This window comes from Pteronotus mesoamericanus, unplaced genomic scaffold, assembly GCF_021234165.1.
Source record: "Pteronotus mesoamericanus isolate MK-2021 breed Mesoamerican mustached bat unplaced genomic scaffold, CSHL_Meso_final scaffold_1186, whole genome shotgun sequence".
Taxonomy (NCBI): domain Eukaryota; kingdom Metazoa; phylum Chordata; class Mammalia; order Chiroptera; family Mormoopidae; genus Pteronotus; species Pteronotus mesoamericanus.
This window is the reverse complement of record NW_026555302.1, coordinates 14,132,803-14,153,546: the sequence shown is the minus strand read 5'-3', so window position 1 is coordinate 14,153,546 and position 20,744 is coordinate 14,132,803. Positions and strand designations below refer to the sequence as shown.

Here is a 20,744-nt window from a genome sequence, read left to right as displayed (position 1 = left end):
GACCGGGGACGGGACCTGTCTCTACAGATTCCTGTACGTTTCTGACTATTTCAAAGTAGATAGTTACACAGAAAAGAGAGGGGTGTCACGATGGCTCTAGGGCCCCAGAATCCCAAACGGTTACTTTACGAGGGGAATAAAGATCTAAGGTCCATCGCTTTGTGGGACAGGTAGGCTTTTCACAAGTTGACGTAGAGATGAAGGATATTTTAGAGTAAATGCTTAGGAATGAATGCCACTATACTGTTAATAGTATTAAGACATTAATAACATCCATTAGTTTGAAGAACATTGTAATTAGTTGAGTGGGAGGAATTGTTTTTAAGCTTTGTATCTTCCATAGATCTCTGGGATACTTGTCACCCTTGTGTCATCACACAAACTTACGAAGACTGAGAGTAAGAAGTCATAAGTTACCCATATAGGAAACAAAATGGAATGATTCCGAAATGCACGGGAATAATGAAAGCCGCATGTGGCTTTAAATAGACGGAGCCTGTTTTCCGTGGGTTTAAGACATGGAGATCAGAGGCAGAACTGCGGTAGGAGCTGTGGGCGCCCAGGCAAACGGGAGGCCCGCGGCGGGCCCGGAGCCTGGCGCGCTTCTGCCCCCGGGGCGCTCGCACTCCGTGACAGCGTGCTCGGCAGTGCTCGTCCTGTTTGGTTGTGAGCCTCGGTGGCTCAGCGGTTGTACCCCCATTTCCATGCCAGCGCCTGGCAGCACTGAGGAAGCGCCTGTCGAACGCCCCAGTGCCTGAGATCAGTGCGTCCGTCAGACGGTCATCAGGGCAAGGCGGTCACGGGAGTGCGGGCGAGACGATCCGCGGGGTGGCCGGGTGGGTGCGGGGGTGCGGTGCAGCGAGCGGTAGGACCGCACGCGGGGACGCGAGCACAGCCAGGAGGTTTCGGGGTTGGACTCTGAGGATGACGTGTTTAGGTTGTCAGAGTGTTAGACGGAGCAGTCCATGCGCCGGACACACGGCTGCAGGCGTGAAAGGTAGCACAGCCCTTTCACCCCGCCACCTCCCGCTGTGGGGGCTTCCTTTACAAACTCTGGCTGCCTGGCGCAGACTGGCTGGACAGCCCCGCTGCTGTCTCCTCCCCGCAGCCGCAGCCGGCCCAGCGTCCGGGCCCAGGGCCTCTGCAGATGCGCTTCTCCTGGTGGGCGGCGTGGTGGCCAAGAGTCATGAGCGTGTTTGTGCCCCATGTCTGTTGTGCTACTTATTTTAATTGTACAATTTAAATAATTATTATATAAACCAAGGAAAGAAAGGTGATGTTTCTGTGAAAACTTAACTTGAATGCTTTGAAAAGATTTGATAAAGGGTAATTACTAAAAATGCTGTTGAATTAGACTTGAAGAGCTATAAAATGTTAGGGGTCAATTATTCTAAAAGAAAAAAGAATGAAAAAGATTCTGGCTCAGATGGCTTCAGGTGTCTTATTTTTAAAGCAGTTTTCAGTCGGTGGGTCATGAGGTCAGCTTAGTAGGTTGAGAAAAGCAGTTGTATTAGAGCGCAGCAGAGCGCACTGCGTCTAGGAGGTGGCGTTGTTTCCTGAAGCTTTCCCGGAGTTTTTTAATGTTTATTCTGTATATAGTGTATGTTGTAAAATGTGAAGAGCTTGAAAGACAAAGCTAAAGGAAGGGAAACTGGAAATATTAGAGTATGTATTAAGGGTATGATTAAGGGACTGAAAACAAAGGTTTGGGTCCAACATCAAAAAATGGGTGAATGAGTGTGTATTTATGAACTTTGCATTAAAATGAAATGTTTAAGATGTACATCGTGGTTTTATGGTATTTATTTTAAGTTGACTTTTTTGATTGATGATCTAACTACAGATCTGGACTAAGAGTTTGGCATATTTTATTTTATTTTCCTCTCCTGTCTCCTTGTTTCGTCCCAGTCCCCTGTCCTCACCCCTCCTTTGTCTGCCACTTAATAAGTAACATAAAAGGCATTGTCTAGGCCTCAGTTTACTTTTTATGAAATAAGATTATAGGAGTATTTATTTTTCTCTTTCCCAGTGGAAACAACCATTACATCACATAACAACTCCTAAACTAGATGTGAGATGAAAGCAATTGTGTCAGATTAATTCATACTGGAGTGTGAATGACTGACAGTCCCGCGAACCTCAGGACTTTTTTTTAAGGGCGCCTTTTTAGGTCCTGTTTTGTTCTGACATTCTAAACAGAGGACCAATGGCAGTGAACAGGTGAGACTGAGTAAAGCTGCCTGTCTGTCCCCTTCCTTTAGGTCTCCCGGTGTCATGGGTGGGGGCCCCTGACACCCTGCTGGGATTTAAAGCTGCCCTCTAGAACGAGCAGTGCACCCAGATGAAGGGCGGCATGCCGTGTTCTTGCCCTTCCCGTCGTGCCGGGTGAGGCTTCCCGCCCTGGCTAGCTGGGGCCAGGGCTGCTTCCTTCCCCTGCCCCTCTCCCTGCTCCTGTAGCGAGGGGATGAGTTTTGCAGTAGGTCCTTCCCTGGACGCTAGCCCGCAGAGCACTAGGCCCCCTGCTGTGCAGGGCCACGAGTGCGCCGCCCCAGCGCCCTGGGACTGGGGCCTGAGGAGGCGGTTGTCACTGCTGGGGCCCTGCCCTGTGCCGTGCGGTCAGCACGCACTCCTGGGTCGCAGCGATGACCTGGCGGCAGCTTCCGGACTTCCGGAGTTCAGCGTCGCTCTGGTGGCCGGCGGAGAGGTGGCTGGCGAGGTGCAGAGGCGCACAGCACAGGTGCCGCACGTGCGGCAGCGAGTGTAAGACTGTGAAGGTGGGCGGGAGGGAGAGAAGTGCCGACCTCCGACCGCCGCCGCCTGTGTTCCAGCCACCTTCCGCGTTGCGTCGGCCTTTCCCCGCCACCAAGCAGAACTTGTGTGGTCCAATCCATTCTGCCTTAAACCTCACTTGAGGCTTGTATGCTGCTCCGTGCTCTAGCCTTACTGGTTTTACTACAAAGTGTTATGAATTATGTTTGAATAAAATTGCTCTTGGAAGCTCTCCCATGTCTGTCTCGTGCCCTGATGTCTCCCTGGCGCAGCTGCCCTGAGAGGCCAGAGCGCACTCGTCCTTGCGGCCACCTCACGAGAAAGACGCTGTCGTGGTGCAGATGAGGTCGGGGTCCGGGGGGAGGAGCTGCGGTCTCTGGGTCCCAGCTGGCTGCGCCGTGTCTCCCACGCCCTCTCCTCGCAGGCACTTGGTGATGCTGCAGCGCAGAGGAACTAGCGGTGCAGACGGAGTGCCGGTCTGGGAGTTGAGAGATTCTTGGTCTTTTGACTTGCAAGGAAGTCTTTAAAACCCTTTATAAAAATCGTCTTTCCTTTTCTCATATGCATGTTGAGTTCAGTTTCAACCTTAGTGTTGGCAAAAGTGACATTTTAAAAAATCAGACAGTTTGCGTGCTCGAAGACTGGTTCAAAATCAAAGTGGGGGTTAATGGGACAGCACCCCCGGGGTCACGCCAGTTAGGGACGCGGTTTGTGTGTCTGCGAACACTTGGCTTCTAAACGCAAATCCTGGTCCGCTGTTGCTGGTCTCCTTGCTGCACACCACACTGAAAACAGGCTCTTTTAGTCTGGCTTTATTTGAGGCCCCTCCCCCCATGCCTACTGAGACCCTCCACGCACACCTTGCTCCTCAAGTGTAAGAGCCACGAGTGCAGGTTTCCATGCCGGCCAGGTCTGGCTTTGAACTCTGATGCCATCTTACCTGTGGGACCTTGAGGGAAGCGCTGCAGCCTCTGTGGCTCAGTGTCCAGTGTTTTGTATTTTGGGTTTTTTTTTTTTTTGGTCCTCACCCAAGGATACTTTCATTGATCTTAGAGTCGTAGAGAAAGGGAGGAAAAGGGAGAGAGAGACATTGATCAGTGGCCTTCTGCACACGTGCCAGCCGGGAATGAAGCCCACAGCCCAGGCCTGCGCCCCGACTGAGGATCGAACCTGCAGCCTTTGGTGCACAGGACAACACTCCAGCCAGCGGAGCCACGCCAGCCAGGGCGCAGCGGCCTTATTTTTAGAAGAGGTAGTAATGTCTACTTCCCATGGTTTCATAAAGGTCCTGAACCCCCCATAATGATTCGAATGAAATGTTGTCATACTGTGATTGATGTTTTACCTTGTAGATTCAGTTTAAATTGGATAGCTGTATTGTTTAGTAGGGCTTTTTACACACATACACGCATACACGCACACATATTCATATCTGTGAAGTAGAATTTGCTTGAAATACTAAGTAATTCCTCAATGTACATGGAGCGTTTTCTGCTGGTTGCTACTGTGAGTAACCAGCTGCCTGGCACTTTAGATAGAGTTTGACAGGGAGGCTCCTGTGTGGCCGTGTGGCGCCTCGGAGAAGGTCCGAGCTTGCGGTGGGCTGAGGGCAGGTGGGGGGCCGGGCCCGCCTGCCGCTGGGCCTGCGCAGTGCCCGCCCCGGGAGCGGCACCTTCCCGGCGGTGCTGTCAGATTCAGGAGAGGCCCCCCAGTGGGCGGGCACCGCTGTCCTGAGCTCTGCTTCTACCTTGCTAATTGTTTCCTTGGGATTATTTGGGTTCTGTAGAAAGGTTTTTGCAAATCCTCTTATTACTGAAGTCATTGTTGCCAGCAGGAATAAGATGAAAGGTGCTTAAGTCTGTAGAGTTGTCTCTAATTTGTACGTGTCATTCCAGTGGCGTGTAGCAGAGCTCTGTCTCCTGTCCCCCCCTTTTCCCGCCGCACTATCACAAGTTAGGTCCGAGAAGCCAGGCCATTGGCAGAAATCTCATTTTATCCTCCTAATTATTATGCTGGCACTCAGGAGATAATTTCTCTCTTCATGCACTGCCAATTAATATGCAAATGGACTGATAAATATTTATGCAATGATTTAAATTATGCAGGGAGTGCTTTCAGTGTATTCTGTAAATGAATTGTTCATGGACTTCAAAGTGCTGGCTGCTGTGCTAACGAGGAGAGATTTGCATAAGGCCCTAATCACGCGCATACTGATTAAGCTTCATTATGGAAACTGCCAGCTGCAATCTTTGTTTCTATTTTATTACAGAAAGGGGAACTTTTCATGCTTCAGTTGCCTTGACAATGTCAGTCCTAGCTGGTAGGAGAGACTAAAACTCCTCTGAGCAACCGAAGTTTCCCTACTCAGTTGAAGATGGCTGTGGCGTAACTGAAGTGGTAGTTTGCTTCTCCCCCATCCACTTCCCACCTCCCACCCTGCTCTCTTAGAGTTGTTAGGAACCGTGGTACCCTCTGACCCCACCCAAACCGCCACCTGTATCTTCCTTGCCCTGGACTGTGAGCCGAGAAGATCCCACAGTGATGCTGGACTGCAGTGACTTTGCTCTAGGTGGGTGCCAGCGGAGTTCTTACTTAGGAGCTTTCATATGGAAATAGCGGCTGTGCGGTTGACTGCAGCAAAGCTTCACGGCACCTGCAGCCGCTGGGGGAGGGGGACGGAGACCGGGACGAGCGGGAAGGGGAAGCGCTTGCAAAGCAGAGCGTTTGAACTTGTAGTAGGTCCCTCCCTGCCACTAGCTCTTCTGGCTCAGAGGATATTTTCAATAAATAGGATTTAGAATTCAGCTTGAATGGAGGACATTTTTGCTTTTTTTTTTGGAAATTTCTACTGAGAACGTGTCATATAGCTCTGAAAATACTTTAGACTGCAAACAAGGTCTAAAGTGTATCTAAATAATATGTGTATTAATGAAAATGTTTTGCATACTTGCCTCGAATGTCTTCTATAAAACAAGCAGGACTTGGGGAACAGAAGGAGCGGGGTGCAGGGTGTCCCGGGGGTGCCGGCTCAGGGCGGCCGCCCTGGGAGTGCCGGCAGGCGGAGGGGGAGCTCCAGGAGCTCCTGGATCCCAGGGACGGGACTTGCCCAATCCTGACTGATATTAGCCTGTTCTATTTTCAAGAGTTACCTTCTCTTCTTCAGAAAACAATGTGAAGTCCTGGAAAGCCCATTTTTAGAGTTTTCCCTAGAGAACAACAGGCCTGTTGGGGTGAGGCTGTCTGGCTTGAGTATGTAAATCCTCTTTGGTGACTAAGACTTAAATTAAATGGAGCCACTTTGGCTTATAGATGTAGGATGGCTCCTGTTGGCTGTATTTTGTGTTGAGGTCTGTCTGTCTGTGTGCAAAGCGGTGGAACTCTCTTTGGTTAATCTGGTCACCTGCAGAGTCGGACGGACGATGTGCTGTCTTTCCCGCCTTCACAAACAGTTTTTTTCCTGGGTGTCATTTTCCCATTTGAGAACCCGAGGCCACCCCCAGCTCCTTCCCAGTCTCCACGGCTGGGATGACATGGTGGTTTGGAAAACGTTCGGGTCTTCAGGCAGGAGGCACGGCTCGACCCAGGGCGGTAGCAGAGGACGTGCACATGGTGCAGGTGAACGGACGAACCCGCAAGCCGGTGTCCAGGCTTCAGGGCACGAGCGACCTGGAGCATGTGTGGGAGACCAGTCGCGCAGCCGGCTCGGAGCACCCAGAGTATCAAACAAGAAACTTTTGTACTCATTTACTCTTGCGTTTACCAAGTTGAGAACCCAAGGAAGGAAAGGAAAAATGCCTTTTTGAAATACTTTTAGTATTATATTTTATAATTAGAAATCATATCTATTATTTTTAGTTAACAATAAATATTTAAACAGCCTTCCCATAGTTGTACAGTTAATCAGAATTTTTATTTACTTTGTGTGTGAAGTGATTTTGCTAAATGTTTTTGAAGCTCTTGATTGTTCACTAGAAAACCCTTAGAAGATTCATCTAGAACACCTGTGATATAATTGTTAATTTATGGATGTAAAAATTAGGGTATGAACTGTACGAGGTTAGGTTCATGACCTACTAAGAATTATGCCTCCTTGGTTTTATGATATGTAGAAAATTATCATCCTTGTAAATGAATGTTAACTGGTTCATTACTTTTCCGACTGTTTTAAGATGCGGTCTACAGGAAGCAGTGAGCGGTGTGCATGCTGAATGGTAGATTCCATTACGTTTGTTGTCATCTTTGTTGGCTTTCACAAGATTTTGGTGAAGTCATTCAGAAAGCTGATTTTCACTAAGTTGTACACCTGTTTCTTTCAAACCGTAGTGTGTTCTCAGAGGATATTTACATTTTTCTTGACAGTGTGGGGAAGGAAGTTGTAGGACAACCCTCACTTATGACCAAAGACATAAGGATCTGAACCTTTGAACCTCTGAGGAACACCCCAAACTACGCCTGAGCCACCGAAGGCCGGCACCCGTTTAAAGCCTGCGTTATAGGGGTGCGGGGGGGCGGGGGGCTGCACGCGGGGGGCTTCTTTCTACAGCGCCCTCACCCACGTGCTTGTGGACAGGGCTGCTCTGACCGCATGGTTGGGACTCTCGAGATCGTTTTGATTTCCTGTTTAAACATTTAAGCAGATGACAAAGTGTGCTCTGTGGTCAAAAAATCAAATGCAATATAGTTAAAGTATTTATTTTCTGCTGACCATTTAACCAGTAATTCAATGGTTCTTAACCTGGTGGGGAAAAGGCAGAACTTGCTTGTGAGTAAACTTGTTTGGTTTATAAATATGCTAAGTTTGAGTTCGCAGGAGAAGTGGAATAGGGTGCCCATTCAATGTGTACTTCGTTTTTACCCTTTTGAAGAAGTAGAAGAAAAGCAGACTTGCTCTTGTCTGGTCCGTCGCCTGTCTTCTGGGATACCTGATGTTGCCTGATGAAAACTTTTTCCTGGGAAAATCTTCATGAAACAGATAACCCTGAAAGATAGGAACCCCATCAGCAGGTCCATTCGGATATCACGGCGGTATCATTGGCGAGTGGGCGTGGCTGTGTGTGGCTGCCATCCAGTCTGGACAGGAGTCGTCTGATGCGCCTTCGCTGCGGCTCTTCTGACTGAGGCGTGAGCTTGACACGTCCTTCTGACACAGGCGTGGATGGTTGGGGCGTGGGAACAAACATGGAGGTATTTTTCTTAGCTGTCCTTGGTAATATTCTGTTGAGTATACTGTCCAGTCAGCTGCCAAGATTGTTAGTGGATTGTTTTGGTCGTAATTAATATCTCTGCTTGTGGGAAACCAAACTTTATTTGGTAACAACATATTTTACTTTGTGAGGCGCTTTGTTTCTTTAACATATTCTATGTTTGTATTATAAAGCACTTACTCCTTTTATGCATGAGACACTTACAAACTTTCTTGGTTAGATTTCTGCTGTCTTCCTTGGGAGAATCTTAAAATGCATTAGACCGCTTGCGCGTGGGTCACTCCGGGGTCGGCGCGACCTTGACTCTCCAGTGTTTCAGCGCCGGCTCTGCCCCCTCGAACCGTGGGTTGTGGCATCGGTCGGTATCCGCAGCCCTTCCCTCTGCCACAGTTTCGCACCCCCCCACTGCATCCCCAGTTTTTAAAAACTTTGTTCACCTCTGATTTATTGCAGACTCGAGAATGAACAATCCGTCAGAAAACGGTAAACCGTCTGTGGAGAGCGGGGACAGCAGCACAGGTAAGGCGGCCCCGGCCCGGGCCCTTCGGTTCCGTCTGGAGTGGGGCGGAGAGGGGTTGGAGGGGCGCTCCGCTCCGCAGGCTCGGTCGGGCGCGCAGGCCCGTTGGAGCGCTGGGCGGCCAGGCGCGGCCCCTGCCTGCGGGGCCCCAGGCGCGCTGCCCCTGCAGCCTCGCGGCCCTCAGGGCCCGCCGTTCGGGGCGCGAGTCACGGAGCTGCTGCCGACCGGCTGCGTGGCGTCAGGCAGCTTCCCGGTCTTTCTGCGATTCTGCGATTCGTTTGCTCAACTCTAACGTGGCGGGGGTGGGGGGGTGGGGGGGGCGCGGTGTGGTTCCAGGGTCACTGCGAGCATCGAAGAGGAAGTGGCAGGCACCGTGCATGCCACATGCTGACCATTTGGTAAACAGTGGCTCTTGTGACAGGTGTTAACAAAAGAGTAATCCTTACCCACTCCACATTCAAAATGAATTATATTGAAACTATCATGGTGTCTGTACCTAGTTAAAAACACACCTACTTCTAATACATCCTTTTTTGGGGTGATTTTTTTTTTTTAAACAATGACATTTGATTAAACCCTCTCTCAGGAGAGAATTCATACATAGATGACGAACCTGCGGCCCCAGGCGGGGAAGGCTCAGGCCCTGAGGGTGGGCATGTCCCGGGCCGCGCCCCTTGCCTGTCTCTGCTGCTTCTCTACTGAGAGCGCTGGGCAGCGGGCATCGTCATGTCATGTCATGTCATGTCATGTCATGCGCGTGCCTCGGCTCCTCCGTTCGCCTGGGGTGGTAGCCAGCATTGAGGTTCCCAGGTGAGACAACGCAGGGACATAACCTCGCGGCACCGAGGTCGGGAGCCCTGCAGCCCGGGCTGGGATGGGTTTTGCTCCTCCGGAGGCTCTTGGGAGAGGAGAGCCGGCTCCTTCCTCTCCCGGGTCCCGTGCGCACCTGCGCTCCGGGGCGGCCTCTCCCTAATCCTTCAAGCCCTGCCCCCCACCCTGCCTCCATCGTCACGTGCTCATCGGCTCTTCTGCCTGCCCCTTCCCCTCGGAAGGGCCGCCGTGGTCCCCCGGACCCCCGGACAACGGTGCACAGCCCCCTCACCTCGAGACCCTTGACTCCTGAGAGCTGCAGAGTCCTCCCTGTCATGTCGGGGGACTGTCGCAGGGCGTGTGGGGACCGGGCCTGGCCCCATTCAGCCAGCCGCTCGGCGAGGCCCTCCAGCGCTTCAGGTTTCAGGGCAGCCGTTGCCGCCATTGCTTCTTGGTGTTAATTGTGCTGTAATGAAGGTAAAAATGACATGGAAATTTTAAATAGAAAATGTTATTTTTTCTGATAATAATTGTTTTTGAAATAGTACCACTTATTTTAAAGCAACCGACTCACCTGTTGAGTCACTGAGTTTGTGGTAGATGAACGTCGGTTCCCCCGAATGATGGCAGAGCGAGGAGCTCCTGTCCCGTCCTTGCTCGCTTGGTTTTTTATTCAGGTTATTGTTTTCCCGAGGGCGATACCAAGATCTTTCTGGCGACTGAAAAGGCCAAAGAAATTTATTAACGCAACCTATTATGTATTTATGAAATACAGTCCAAAATTGTCGGCATCAGAAGCTCCTAGCAGCCAGCGATGAGTTGCTCTGTGGGTATATTTGTGCCGTGGCCAGGCGTCCTTTCCTCCAAGGTGAGAGAAGGACCTGGGAGGGTCGGGTTGCGGGCAGCGCTCCTGCGCTTCCGCCGAGGAGCTGGGGAGGCCTGGCGCCCCCCACCTGGCGCTGGCTCTGGAGGTGGCCCGCTAATGCGCCGGGCTTTCAGGAGAGGCCCTGGGCTGCGCTGGGGGCAGGCCTCACGCCAGGCTCTCACCGGCGCGGGCGCGAGCTTAGGCTCAGCAGGGCTGCGCCCCCATGAGCTCATGGTGACCCGAGGACCATTTCGAGGGCCCTGTTGCATTTACGGTGATCGTCGCGGCAAGTGTATTGTGTGTTGCACATGTGGGCTGCGTTCTGTGCTGCCAGAACGCTCTCACCAGCCCGAGGGAGGGGGGGCTGTGCCAAGGGTCCTTGGCGCTCCTCGGAGTGCAGCCAAATGGCAGGTGGCCCAGGGCCGTGGACACGGGCCAGCGCTGGGTGGAGGGAGCCCGGGAGCATTGGGGACGGAGGCCACTCTGTCCCTGCTGGTCTGGGAGGTGCCGGCTGCCAGGCGTGGCCCCTAGGAGATTCTGAGTGCGCCCAGTGAGGAGTTGGTGAGGTTTTCCCAGTGTTGGGGCCGGGTGGGGGGGCGGGCTGTGATTGCTCCGTGCGTGAGAGTACTCAGGGGCGTTCGTGCTAGGGTTACACTTTTGTTAAATGGTTGAGTGAGCAGATGACCCTTCCACCAGGAGATGACCACAAATTTAGAGTTTTAAGGTAGGGACCCATTTTGTCTTTGGCGGTCACCAGCGGGAATGTGGGGCGCTGCCAGGGGGTTTGTTTCTGAACGGCTGCTTCACGCGCAGAGAAGGAGACCGTCTGTCTTCATCTCCCCGCCCTCCGGGGTGGCTTGGTGCCCAGCACGTCGCTCTGTGTGCGGTGGTTTCCTGACCAGCGCGCGGGAGTGCTCCCACCCTGTGGAACTTGGCCCGTGCCCCTCCTGGGCAGGTCGCTGCGCCCTCCCCGGCTGCAGCCGCGGCAGTGGAGGCCCGGGGGGTGCTTTGAGGGGGCGTAAAGGACAAAGAGGGAAGGCGGTGATGTGTGATGAGCACCTGCGTCTGTCTCTGGACCAGGCTGGACGGCGTGGCCGCCGCTCTCTGCGTGGGAACTGCCTGACAGGAGAGGAGACTCTACAAGGAAGTGACATGTTCGCTTCTGAAGTGTCACATGTGGGGTGCCCTATGGGACCTTCAGGGGAAGAAGTAGTCTACCAAAGGGAGGGAGGCGTTCCTGAGGAAAGAAACCTGCAGCCTTAGGTAGCCGTGGAAGCCTCCCTGGGGCAGGCTGCTGGGAAGAGCGGAGTAAGGACCAAGGACAGAGCTCCTCCGCCCCCGGCAGGGCCGCGGGCGCCCTGCAGTGCCCGCACTGTCCAGTAGGGGGCCGCGGAGCTCTGTCCTGCTGGCCTCGCTGCTAGTGCCCAGGCCTGTGGGTAGTGGCTTCTGAATTGGGCAGCACGTAGGTAGGACATGCCCGTCAGCACAGAAATGTCCGAGCTAGGGCAGCTGTTGAGATCGGAGTGAGGCCGACAGCAGGCCCCCTGGCCTTAGCATTAGTAGGCTGGTCCTGCAGAGAGGTCCGGACACAGGAAGCTTAGCCTGTGGCCCGTGGGTGGGACAGGTGGCAGCTGGTGGGGGCCTTTCAGAAGGCGGGAGGGGAGTGGTAGGGGCAGAAGCTGCTGTGGGTAGAGAGGTGAGTGGCGGTGGCCGGGGTGGAGGACTTGGCGCTCGCGCGAGGGAAGCCGTGTTGTCGCCCGGGGTCAGAGCCCAGGCCCCGAACCACAGCTCCTGGGTTCAGATCCTGCTTCTCTCGCTTGGCAGGTGTGTCGCCCCGGGGCAGGCTCTCTCCTTCCATGCTGCCATTTTCCTGGTCGTAAGAGAGGGATACACAATAATGATCTGTGCGGCCAGATGCTCGGTACATGCTCAGTGATGGTTATTATTATTATTGTGATTAGGAAATACTAACTGAAGGGAAAGTAAGAGGGGGAGGGGTAAAGGAAGTCCTTGGAAGGCGGGTGAAAGGGCCCTGGGAGGAGCAGCTGCACGTTTCAGCGCCTGGGGCGGCGCGGGGTCCAAGGGGCCTTCGCCCGCTGAGGCAGAGAAGTGCGAGAGGCAAGGGAGCCAAAACAGACTCAGACAGCGAACGCCGACAAGGAAGTTCCAGGTCGGAGGGGCACTCGAGACAGGGGTAGGGACAGAGGCGGTTGGGGGTGTCCTCGTGGCGCTGGGGAAGAGCACACAGGGGACGGGGAGCCGTAAGGACGGCCATCCCGGCAAATAAGCGGCGAAGGGCTGTGGCAGAGGGTCGCAGCAGTAGCCAGGAAGCTGGCACCAGATAAAGTCAGAGGGCCAGGAGCGCCACTGCCGCTTTTCAGGGGCCTCCTCGTGCTTCCCAGGAGGGCAGGAGACCGCCGCCGCTTACCTGGCTCACATCTTCCAGGGGAAGCCGGGGAAGCAGCGTTTGACTCGGCGAGGGGCAGAGTAAACGTTTGCTGGAAATTCTGTTTGCCAGCAAAGATGTTCATATGATGTTAGAATTTTAGAATAAGGACTTTCTTTCTGCTTTTCTTGGTCCTTAAAGTATTTACTTCATGTGACATGTTTAAGTTATTTAAGAAAAGACTTGGTCACAATAGCCGGTAGGTCACAAAGTCATTCATTTCCCTACTGGTGAGAATAAAGTTAGTAAAAATCTGTTTTGCTAGTATCTTGCTCTAAAGGGCATCTGGGCCCTTTGCCCTTGTATTTACATTTTAAAATCAACTGTCAGTTACACACTTCCCACCCTGAGAAAAGGAGGGAAAAAGAAGAAAGAAAATAACTCACTGAGATGAACTGAACTTGCTTCAAGATGAAATAATTCATTTGACTTGAAATGGCTTTGAAGCCATTGATCAGTTTGGGAAGAACATATATCTTTACAGCATGGAGTCTTTTAATGAATGAGTGTTTGTTTATGTCTTTGTTATTTTTAAGTAAAACTTTATAATTTTTTGCTTACAGACCTTGCTGTAGTTTGGTAAATTTTAAATAGAGTTTGTGTGCTGTAACCTGTTAAACTTTCTTATTCCCGATGACAGATCATTAGGTCCTGTAGGGCAGTCCACATGCACGCACGGTCAGACCGCCTGAGAGAGCAGCTCTGGCTCTCTCGTCGGGCCGGTGTGTTTTCTTGCCTTGCTCTGCTTCCTTCGTCTTGGTCTGAACCTCAAAGGCAGCGCCTGGCGCACCTTGCCCGCGTCTTTCTACCCCTGGGCCTGGGAGTTACCTGTACGTGGGTGTTGAATCTTATCTGAGGGTTTTCCTCTGAGATGATGATAGGAATTCCCTTCCATCAGTAAATATGATAAATTGTAAAGGCTGATGTTTTTTAACTCCAAACCAACCTTGCATTTCTGGAATAAGTCCATTTTAGTCATGACATTTTACCTTGTTAGATTATTTTTGTTATTATTATTTAGGCTATTGCCATATATATTTATGAGTAAAATGACTTGTCTTTTCTTTTTATACCTGCCTTGGTCAGAATTTAGTATCAAGGTATTGCTGACCTCATAAAATTAACTGGGAAGTGTTTCCCCACCTCCGACTCTGGAAGGCTGTGGAAGATCGGAATTGTTTTTCATAGGTTTTTGGAAGCAAACAGGAAAATTGTCTAGGTTTTTCATTGGGGGGGTGGTATTTTTTTACTTACTGATTTAATTTCTTCCAATGCTCTGGGCCTTTTTGGATTATCTGCTTCTTCCGGAGTCAGCCTCGATGCGTTCTTTCCCCAGAGCTGTCCGTTTCTAAGTTTTGCACCATCGGCATGAACCTTACTGGCCGCGGCAGGCCCTCCTTTCGGTGTCTGCAGCGTCTGCAGTGCGGCCCTCTCTGTCAGCCTTAAATTGTGACACTTGGTCTACTTTTTTCTTTCTCCTTTCACCCTAACAGAAGTTTATAAGTTACGTGATCCTTTAGAAGGAACCGTGTTGGTGTCCCTGTTACAGGGGCGCTTGGATGGAGGTTTGCCGTTGGAACACAGAGAAACACAACAATTAGTAAATGGTACCGTAAGCACGGCCTCTGTGTTCCGCAAACTCACAGCTTTGAGCCTGCATGTGCCCACCCCGCACGTGTTCTGTTGCTCTTTCACTGGTTTTGGTCTAATCTCGTTTCTGCCTTTCCTCTGGTCTCTGGATTGATGTCTTCCTCAGCGCCTGGCCTCTGCGCGAGGGGCCCCCTGGGCCGGCGCCGGGGGGCGCGCTGGTCTGGAGGGGCCTCTGCCTTTCTCCCCACCTCCTCGCAGCGCTCTGACCTGGCGTCTCCCCGTGCCGGCGCCCCGGGCCTTCAGCCTCCCCGACTCTACCCAGTCCGAATGGATGGCCACGCCCACTCCCTTCACCTCAGCGCCCCCTTCTCAGGGAGCGAGTAGGCAGACCAGGGAACCCGTTCCTTGTCCTGGCCCTTCCACAAGCCGGCTGTGACGGCTTGCGCCATCCACCGAAGAGTCCGTAATATGTTTCTTCACTGATCAGGTTAGGGGTTGGATGCAAGACCTCGGAGGCTCCCCCGTAACACAGCTCTAGTGACAGGTTCATAGAAGCTGTGGCTCTGGTCTCCCCTCTAGGTGCCTCCGGGTCGCTTTTCCTCGTTTGTCAGGGCTTCGGAGCTCTCTCTACCTGACGTTAGCCTGCCTTCTGCCGCGCTCCCCTTCTCCCCGAAGCGCTCCGTCGCACAGGGTTTTCATGTGGGTGCTCCCTGTTTTCCAGGCACACGCGTGGCGCTGGCCCCCCGCACCCCGTCTCCCCACGTTGTCCTTGCACTCAAGTCTGATCAGGGCGCATGTGTGCCCCGTTCCCTTCTCTCCTTCGAGCCATCTTTATCAGAATGACTCCTGTGTCACATCTGCTTTCTTGCATCCCTCCCCTCCCGATGGGGCCTCGCCACCTTATGGAAAGGAGCCCTGCCTTCACACCCTGCGTCTGTGCGCCTCAGTGGCTGGCGGGGGGGTCTGCCTGCCTGGCAGCTTCGGGCGGGCCTCCGTCGGTCTGGCGTCACTGAGTGCCTTGCGACGCACAGGCCCACCACCAGGTTTGTGGGGACCCGCAAGTGGAAGCAGCGCCTGGGCTTCCCCAGGCCGGGAGCGTGGAGCGCGGGGCTCGACCCGCCCCAGGGCCGGCCCCTCCTCTCCGAGCCGCGGCTCCCTTGGCCGTCTGGGTTTCCCTGGCGCCTTCAGCATGTTTCTCCAGCGTGGCACAGTCGGTTGGTTTGTTTTGTTTTCTAATATTTTTACTTTCTTTAAACTTATTTTTATTGTATTTTTTCTATTACCATTCAGTCCCGTTACACCCCCTTCCCCCGCAGTCTCCGCCCTGTTGTCCGCATCTGTGAGTCCTTTTCCCTTTCTCTCGATCCCTCCGCCCCCTGACCTTCCCCGCCATAGCTGTCATCTGCCCCCCCCGTCTATGAGTGTGTCTCTGTTTCGCTTGTTAGTTCAGTCTGTTCGTTAGATTCCAATACGAGTGAAATAGTTTGGTCTTTGTCTCTCTCTGACTGGCTTAGTTCACTTAGCATGATGTTCTCCACGTCCATCCATAGGCCGCAAATGGTAAAATGTTCCTTTTTATGGCTTTCTTAGTATTCCATTGTGTGACTGTCCCCTAGTTTTATCCACCCACCTACGGATGGACACTCAGGCTGCTGCTTTGTCTTGGTGACTGTAAATAATGCTGCTTAAAACCTTAACCTAAGCCGTGATTTCCTGCATAGAGGCAGAGATGGCAGCGAGTGACAACATGTGCCACTTTAAAAGGGTGGAGTTCCTCTAGTATGTGGCTTCTGCAAGTGACCCTAGTCACTTTAGATTGTATTTCATACTAGTTCATCACTGCTTGACACAGCAGGTACTCTTTTAATTTTGTTAACTGCATACGTCTAGGTAGTTCTATTTCCTACTTATGGAAACTTTAGGGGGGAAATCCATAAAAGAACAATCACTATGAGATGTTCAGGAGCTGAAATATACACACACACACACACACCCCCTTCTTTTATAATTATCTCAAGGAAAAGTGATACATTTGCTAGAAATTAGGATATATAATGACACTAGTTCCACCTTTTAGAAATACTGCTCGAGATTCTAGCTTGCACCCTCCCGGTTGCTGTGCAGTGCGTGCGCACGCAGAGGCGAGGACGAGAAGGGGGGTGTCCCGGTGCTGGGGGGAGGAAGGGCGGCGCCCTGGTCGCGCGTGTCGCGGATTCCCGCGGGCTCCTGTGGCTTGTTACGTTCTACTCGGTGGAAAGTATCTGGTTACTTCTCGTTACTGGCTGGATATGGTAACTTGAAAACAATGTGTCACACACCTTAGTGTTCCGGGCGGTGCGTCTCCCCACCAGCTGCAGAGCCCTTGCCGACTAGTTCTAGGAATCGATCTCTGCTTTGGGATTGAAGGAATTAGGAAAACTCTTGTGAGAATCGTGTAAGTGGTTGCTTTTGCCTCGGGTTGTCACTCACTAGGGCACTTAGGAGGAAGTCTTTCTTGCTCTTGTCAGAGTCCCCCCGAGTCCCTTCCGTCCAGACCCCGGGAGGAGGGGTGAGGCCCGGGAGAGCCAGTGCCCGCTGGGGGCCCCGTCTCCCCTGCTCCCCGCGGCAGGGCGCCAGCGCTCGCCCCCGACCGCCCCCCCTGCGCCGTGCTTGCCCCGCTTTCCAGGCGCCGCGTCCCCTCCGAGCCCCCGGCACTGTCTGAGGCTGTGCTCCGGTACTCGCATTTCGTTCCTTTCCTAGGCTCTCCCCGTGCCCCTGTGGCTTGTCTGCAGCCCAGAAGAGAAGTCACTCCCTGCACTTCCTCTTCCTTTTGCATCTCCGTCCTCCTCAGGGCTACTTAGAAAATGGCTCATACAGAATACATGCCTGATAAATGTTGGCACGTTCCTTTGCTTGCCTTCCAGGCACTCAAACGAATGGTCTGGACTTTCAGAAGCAGCCGGTGCCCGTCGGAGGCGCGATCTCCACCGCCCAGGCCCAGGCTTTCTTCGGGCATCTCCACCAGGTAGGGTGTCTGCGCGGCACGAGCAGGCGTGGAGGAGGGCGGCGGAGCGCTGGGCCTGGCGGCACTCCCCTCACGGGGCTGGGAGGCGGGTGCCCCTCGCATCTCAGCCTGCCGCTCTGAGGGGCACGTGCGCAGGCCAGTCGCTCAGCGGGCTGTGCAGCTGTCGCTCTGCAGCTGTGTGGGAATAAATGGTTTCTGGTTTTGAGTGGATTGCGCCTACTAGCGGGGTTGCGGTTTCTGCGCGCGTGTCTGTGGCCCCTGAAGGTAATGAGTTGCTCTCCCCCCTCCAGTGTGGCCTCCAGTGCCCGAGACCCCGGGGCTCAGCCCCCTGCCCTGAACTCGTTCGCACCGCGTGGATCGGGGCATAGCAGTCAGAGCCTTTGCTTGATTGTTTCTAGGTGATTTAAACCACGTCGTTTCTGGGTGAAAGTTTGTTGAGGAACAGGATGTTTACAGGTCTTAAAGTATCTCCTCACAGATTGCTCCCTAATCACAACAAGCAGCTGCCTTTGCAGTGGACAGATCAGAAACCTGCCTCAATCGAGCGATCAAGGGTACCACACAGTAATCTGACAAGCGGAGGTCATGTGCCTATTGTTGAATTCCTGACAAAAACACAGAACTCGAATTCAGTCATGAGGACAAAATCAAAGAAACTCAAATCAAGGGGCCTTCTGTAAAACAGCCGGTCTCTGCGTCTCAGAAATGTCTGTGTCGTGAAAGACAAAGACAGGCTGAGGGACTGTTCTGGAATAAGGACCATTAAACAGACATGGCAGCCGAATGCAAGGCGGCCTGCGCCGTGAGTCAGAAAGAGCCAGAGGCCTCAGCGCCTGGTCTCTGTGCCGGAAGCCCGGCCCGGCCCCAGGCTGCCGGACGTTGGGTCTCAAATATGCTGCCGTTCAGGCCGTCCTCCCCGCTTGTGCTGTGTCTGAAACGTGCTCTTTACAAATCTCTGGATTTTTTCTTTGGGGTTTTATTTTTTGAGAATTCTTATCTACTAACGGGACTGTCAGGGCACTTTTTTTAACTGAGGTGAAATTGGTATAATACATAATTTTGGGGCGCACCACGTTGGGCACCCCCGTATGCCGGTGGTCACCCGCGCAGGTCTGGGCACCGGCTTTCACCGCCATTGGCCCCTGCCCTCGGCTCACCGCCAGCCTGTGCTCCTGTCTATGAGTGTGTTTTGGGGACAATCAGTTTTAAATGAAGGACATAGCAATTCCTTAAAGTTTTAGCTCTGCACTCTGCACTGAGCTCCACACCCACCCCGAGTGCCACCACAGGAAGCGCTGACGCTCTGTGATAGATCGGAAGCGGGCGCCTGCCCTCCTGCTGAGGACTCCGGATTCCTGTCGCCGGAGTTGGCCTGGGAACAGCTCATGGCTCTCTCCTTCCGCCTGTGTCCCGTCAGCGCTCGGGGTGCGCGGTGGACGTGCGTGCCACCCCCGCCCCGGCCGCCGCCCCGGCTCAGGCCGCCACTGTCCCCTCGCCCAGGACTGCGTCGCTGTTGGCCCGACGCTGCCTGTCGCTGCTTTCGGGGCACAGGCGCGTGAAGGGCGCAGACCAGCTGTGCTGTGAGGTGCTGCGCGATCCGAGCTTGCCCGGCGCTTCGCCACGGCGAGACGCGGGCGAGGGAGGCCACAGGGGCGGTGTCGCGCTCTCCGAGTGCCCCGCAGCAGAGACACGAGTGTGGCCGCCTGTCTGCTGGGCGCCTCGGAGGGTAGCCGCTGTTTCCCCCTGTGACGGACAGGTCTCTCTGGAGAGGTCGCTGGAGTGCGTGGCGACCGTGTCACTGCCCACGTCACGCCCGCTGGCGACGGGGCGTCCGGGGTTGGTGCCTGCTATCACGATGCCCACGGGCGGCCCTTGGGCTGATGTGACGGTGGTTTGAACTTTCTGAGTAGTGAGATGTCCGATTTAAATACTATGACAGACTTTCATGTGTGTGCTTTATAGGACAGCGTCTTCATTTCAGCCAGCAGTTTTGAGTTCTATGACTACAGGTGCCTTAAGGACTTGACTGTGAAGTGTGTATATATGTAAGACGTCTCCTCAGGCGTCGTGTGCATGGAGATTTTGAAATTAGAATGAGCAGATATTCTGACAGTTCATAATGATAAAAATAATGTACGTAAGTAGCTTGTTCTTAGGTGTTTTTTAACACAACATGGGATATGAATTAAGTTTCTAGTATCTAAGTATCTCTGAATACAAGCAGAATGGTGATATAAGGAATGTCTGATACAAGTGCCACATCCCGATGCTGCTAACTCAGTTGTGGGGAACATCCTTCAAAAAAGCAGTGGGAGCCCCGGCTGGCATGGCTCAGTGGTTTGAGCGCCAGCCTGTGAACCAAAGGGTTGCTGGTTCGATTCCTAGTGTAGGGCACAGGCCTGGGTTGTGGGCCAGGTCCCCAGCGGGGGGCGCGTGAGAGGCAACCACACATGGATGTTTCTCTCCCTCTGTTTCCCCTCCCTTCTCCTCTCTAAAAAGACATAAATAAAATATTTAAAATAACATAAATGTAAAAGAGCAACGGGAGCAGCGTTTCCCTGTGGGCGGTGGAGGTGCGGCGAGCTGGTCTGCACAGTGTTAACCCTGGAACGTAACCCCAGACGCTCAGCGGCACATTCTCCAAGGCCTTGCAGTTCTGTTGACGATGACGCGCGTGGTGGCGCCACATGTCAGACGCTAACGGCCCCGTGCTCGCTTGCAGGTGCAGCTCGCCGGGACGGGTTTGCAGGCCGCAGCTCAGTCTTTAAACGCGCAGGTGAGTGGGGCGGTGGGGGCGGGGGCGGGGGCGCGGGCTCTCCCCTCCCCACGCTTTTCCCATCTCACACCATGAGCACGCAGTCGTTTCACAGCAGGGAGTCCTGGGGAGCATTACCTTTTTTTATTACTGATTCCCATGAAGATCCAAATAATGATAATCGTTGCCATTAATGAGGATGAATTTTACATTATAATTCTGTGAATGACTGAAGGTGACCAAGGAAAGTCCACTTTCAAAGTTTTACACGTAAGTCCAGGACAGGTATTTCTAAGTCGCACAGCTGTAGCACATCCCTAAATACAAAGCCAGATAATGTCATAAATGCCCTCCGTCTCCACGTGTCTTTCGTCATCATCCTCATGTCTTAGGGGAGCCCAGCGGTGCAGGGAGCAGCCCCGGGCTGGGGGGCGGGCCCTGGGTTGGCGCTCACCTCCGCGCCGGCTCGCTGGCTGTGCGCCCTCTGCTCGCCACCCACCCTCCCGGGGCTCTGGTACTCTTCCCTGCGTTTAAGTGGGAGAGCTCAGAGGCTCGTGAGGGCTCCTCTCTGCTCTACAATGTTACGATTCTCAGGACTGGAAAGAAACTGTTTGTAGGTGCTGATAGGCTTCAGTCACAAGTTTAAAACAAAGCAGATCCAGCTACATGGCTTCCGTGAACCATCTGGCCACACATGCCAAGTTCGGGGGTTAGACATGGGCTCCTTAGTATCTCAGCTGACCTGCTGCTTCCTTTCATTTGAGTGTTTAGGTAACTAGCAGTC

General features: G+C 53.2%; 1 protein-coding gene across 1 annotated transcript in view; it reads left to right on the top strand.

Moving 5' to 3' along the window:
* POU2F1 (POU class 2 homeobox 1) overlaps positions 1–20,744 on the top strand; it is a 101,740-nt gene that overhangs the window by 55,715 nt on the left and 25,281 nt on the right. Inside the window, exons 2-4 of the mRNA XM_054587817.1 lie at positions 8,427–8,492; positions 17,105–17,205; positions 19,928–19,981. Of these exons, the coding sequence (XP_054443792.1) occupies positions 8,435–8,492; positions 17,105–17,205; positions 19,928–19,981 (213 nt within the window). The 5' untranslated portion in view covers positions 8,427–8,434. The remainder of the gene's footprint in view (positions 1–8,426; positions 8,493–17,104; positions 17,206–19,927; positions 19,982–20,744) is intronic.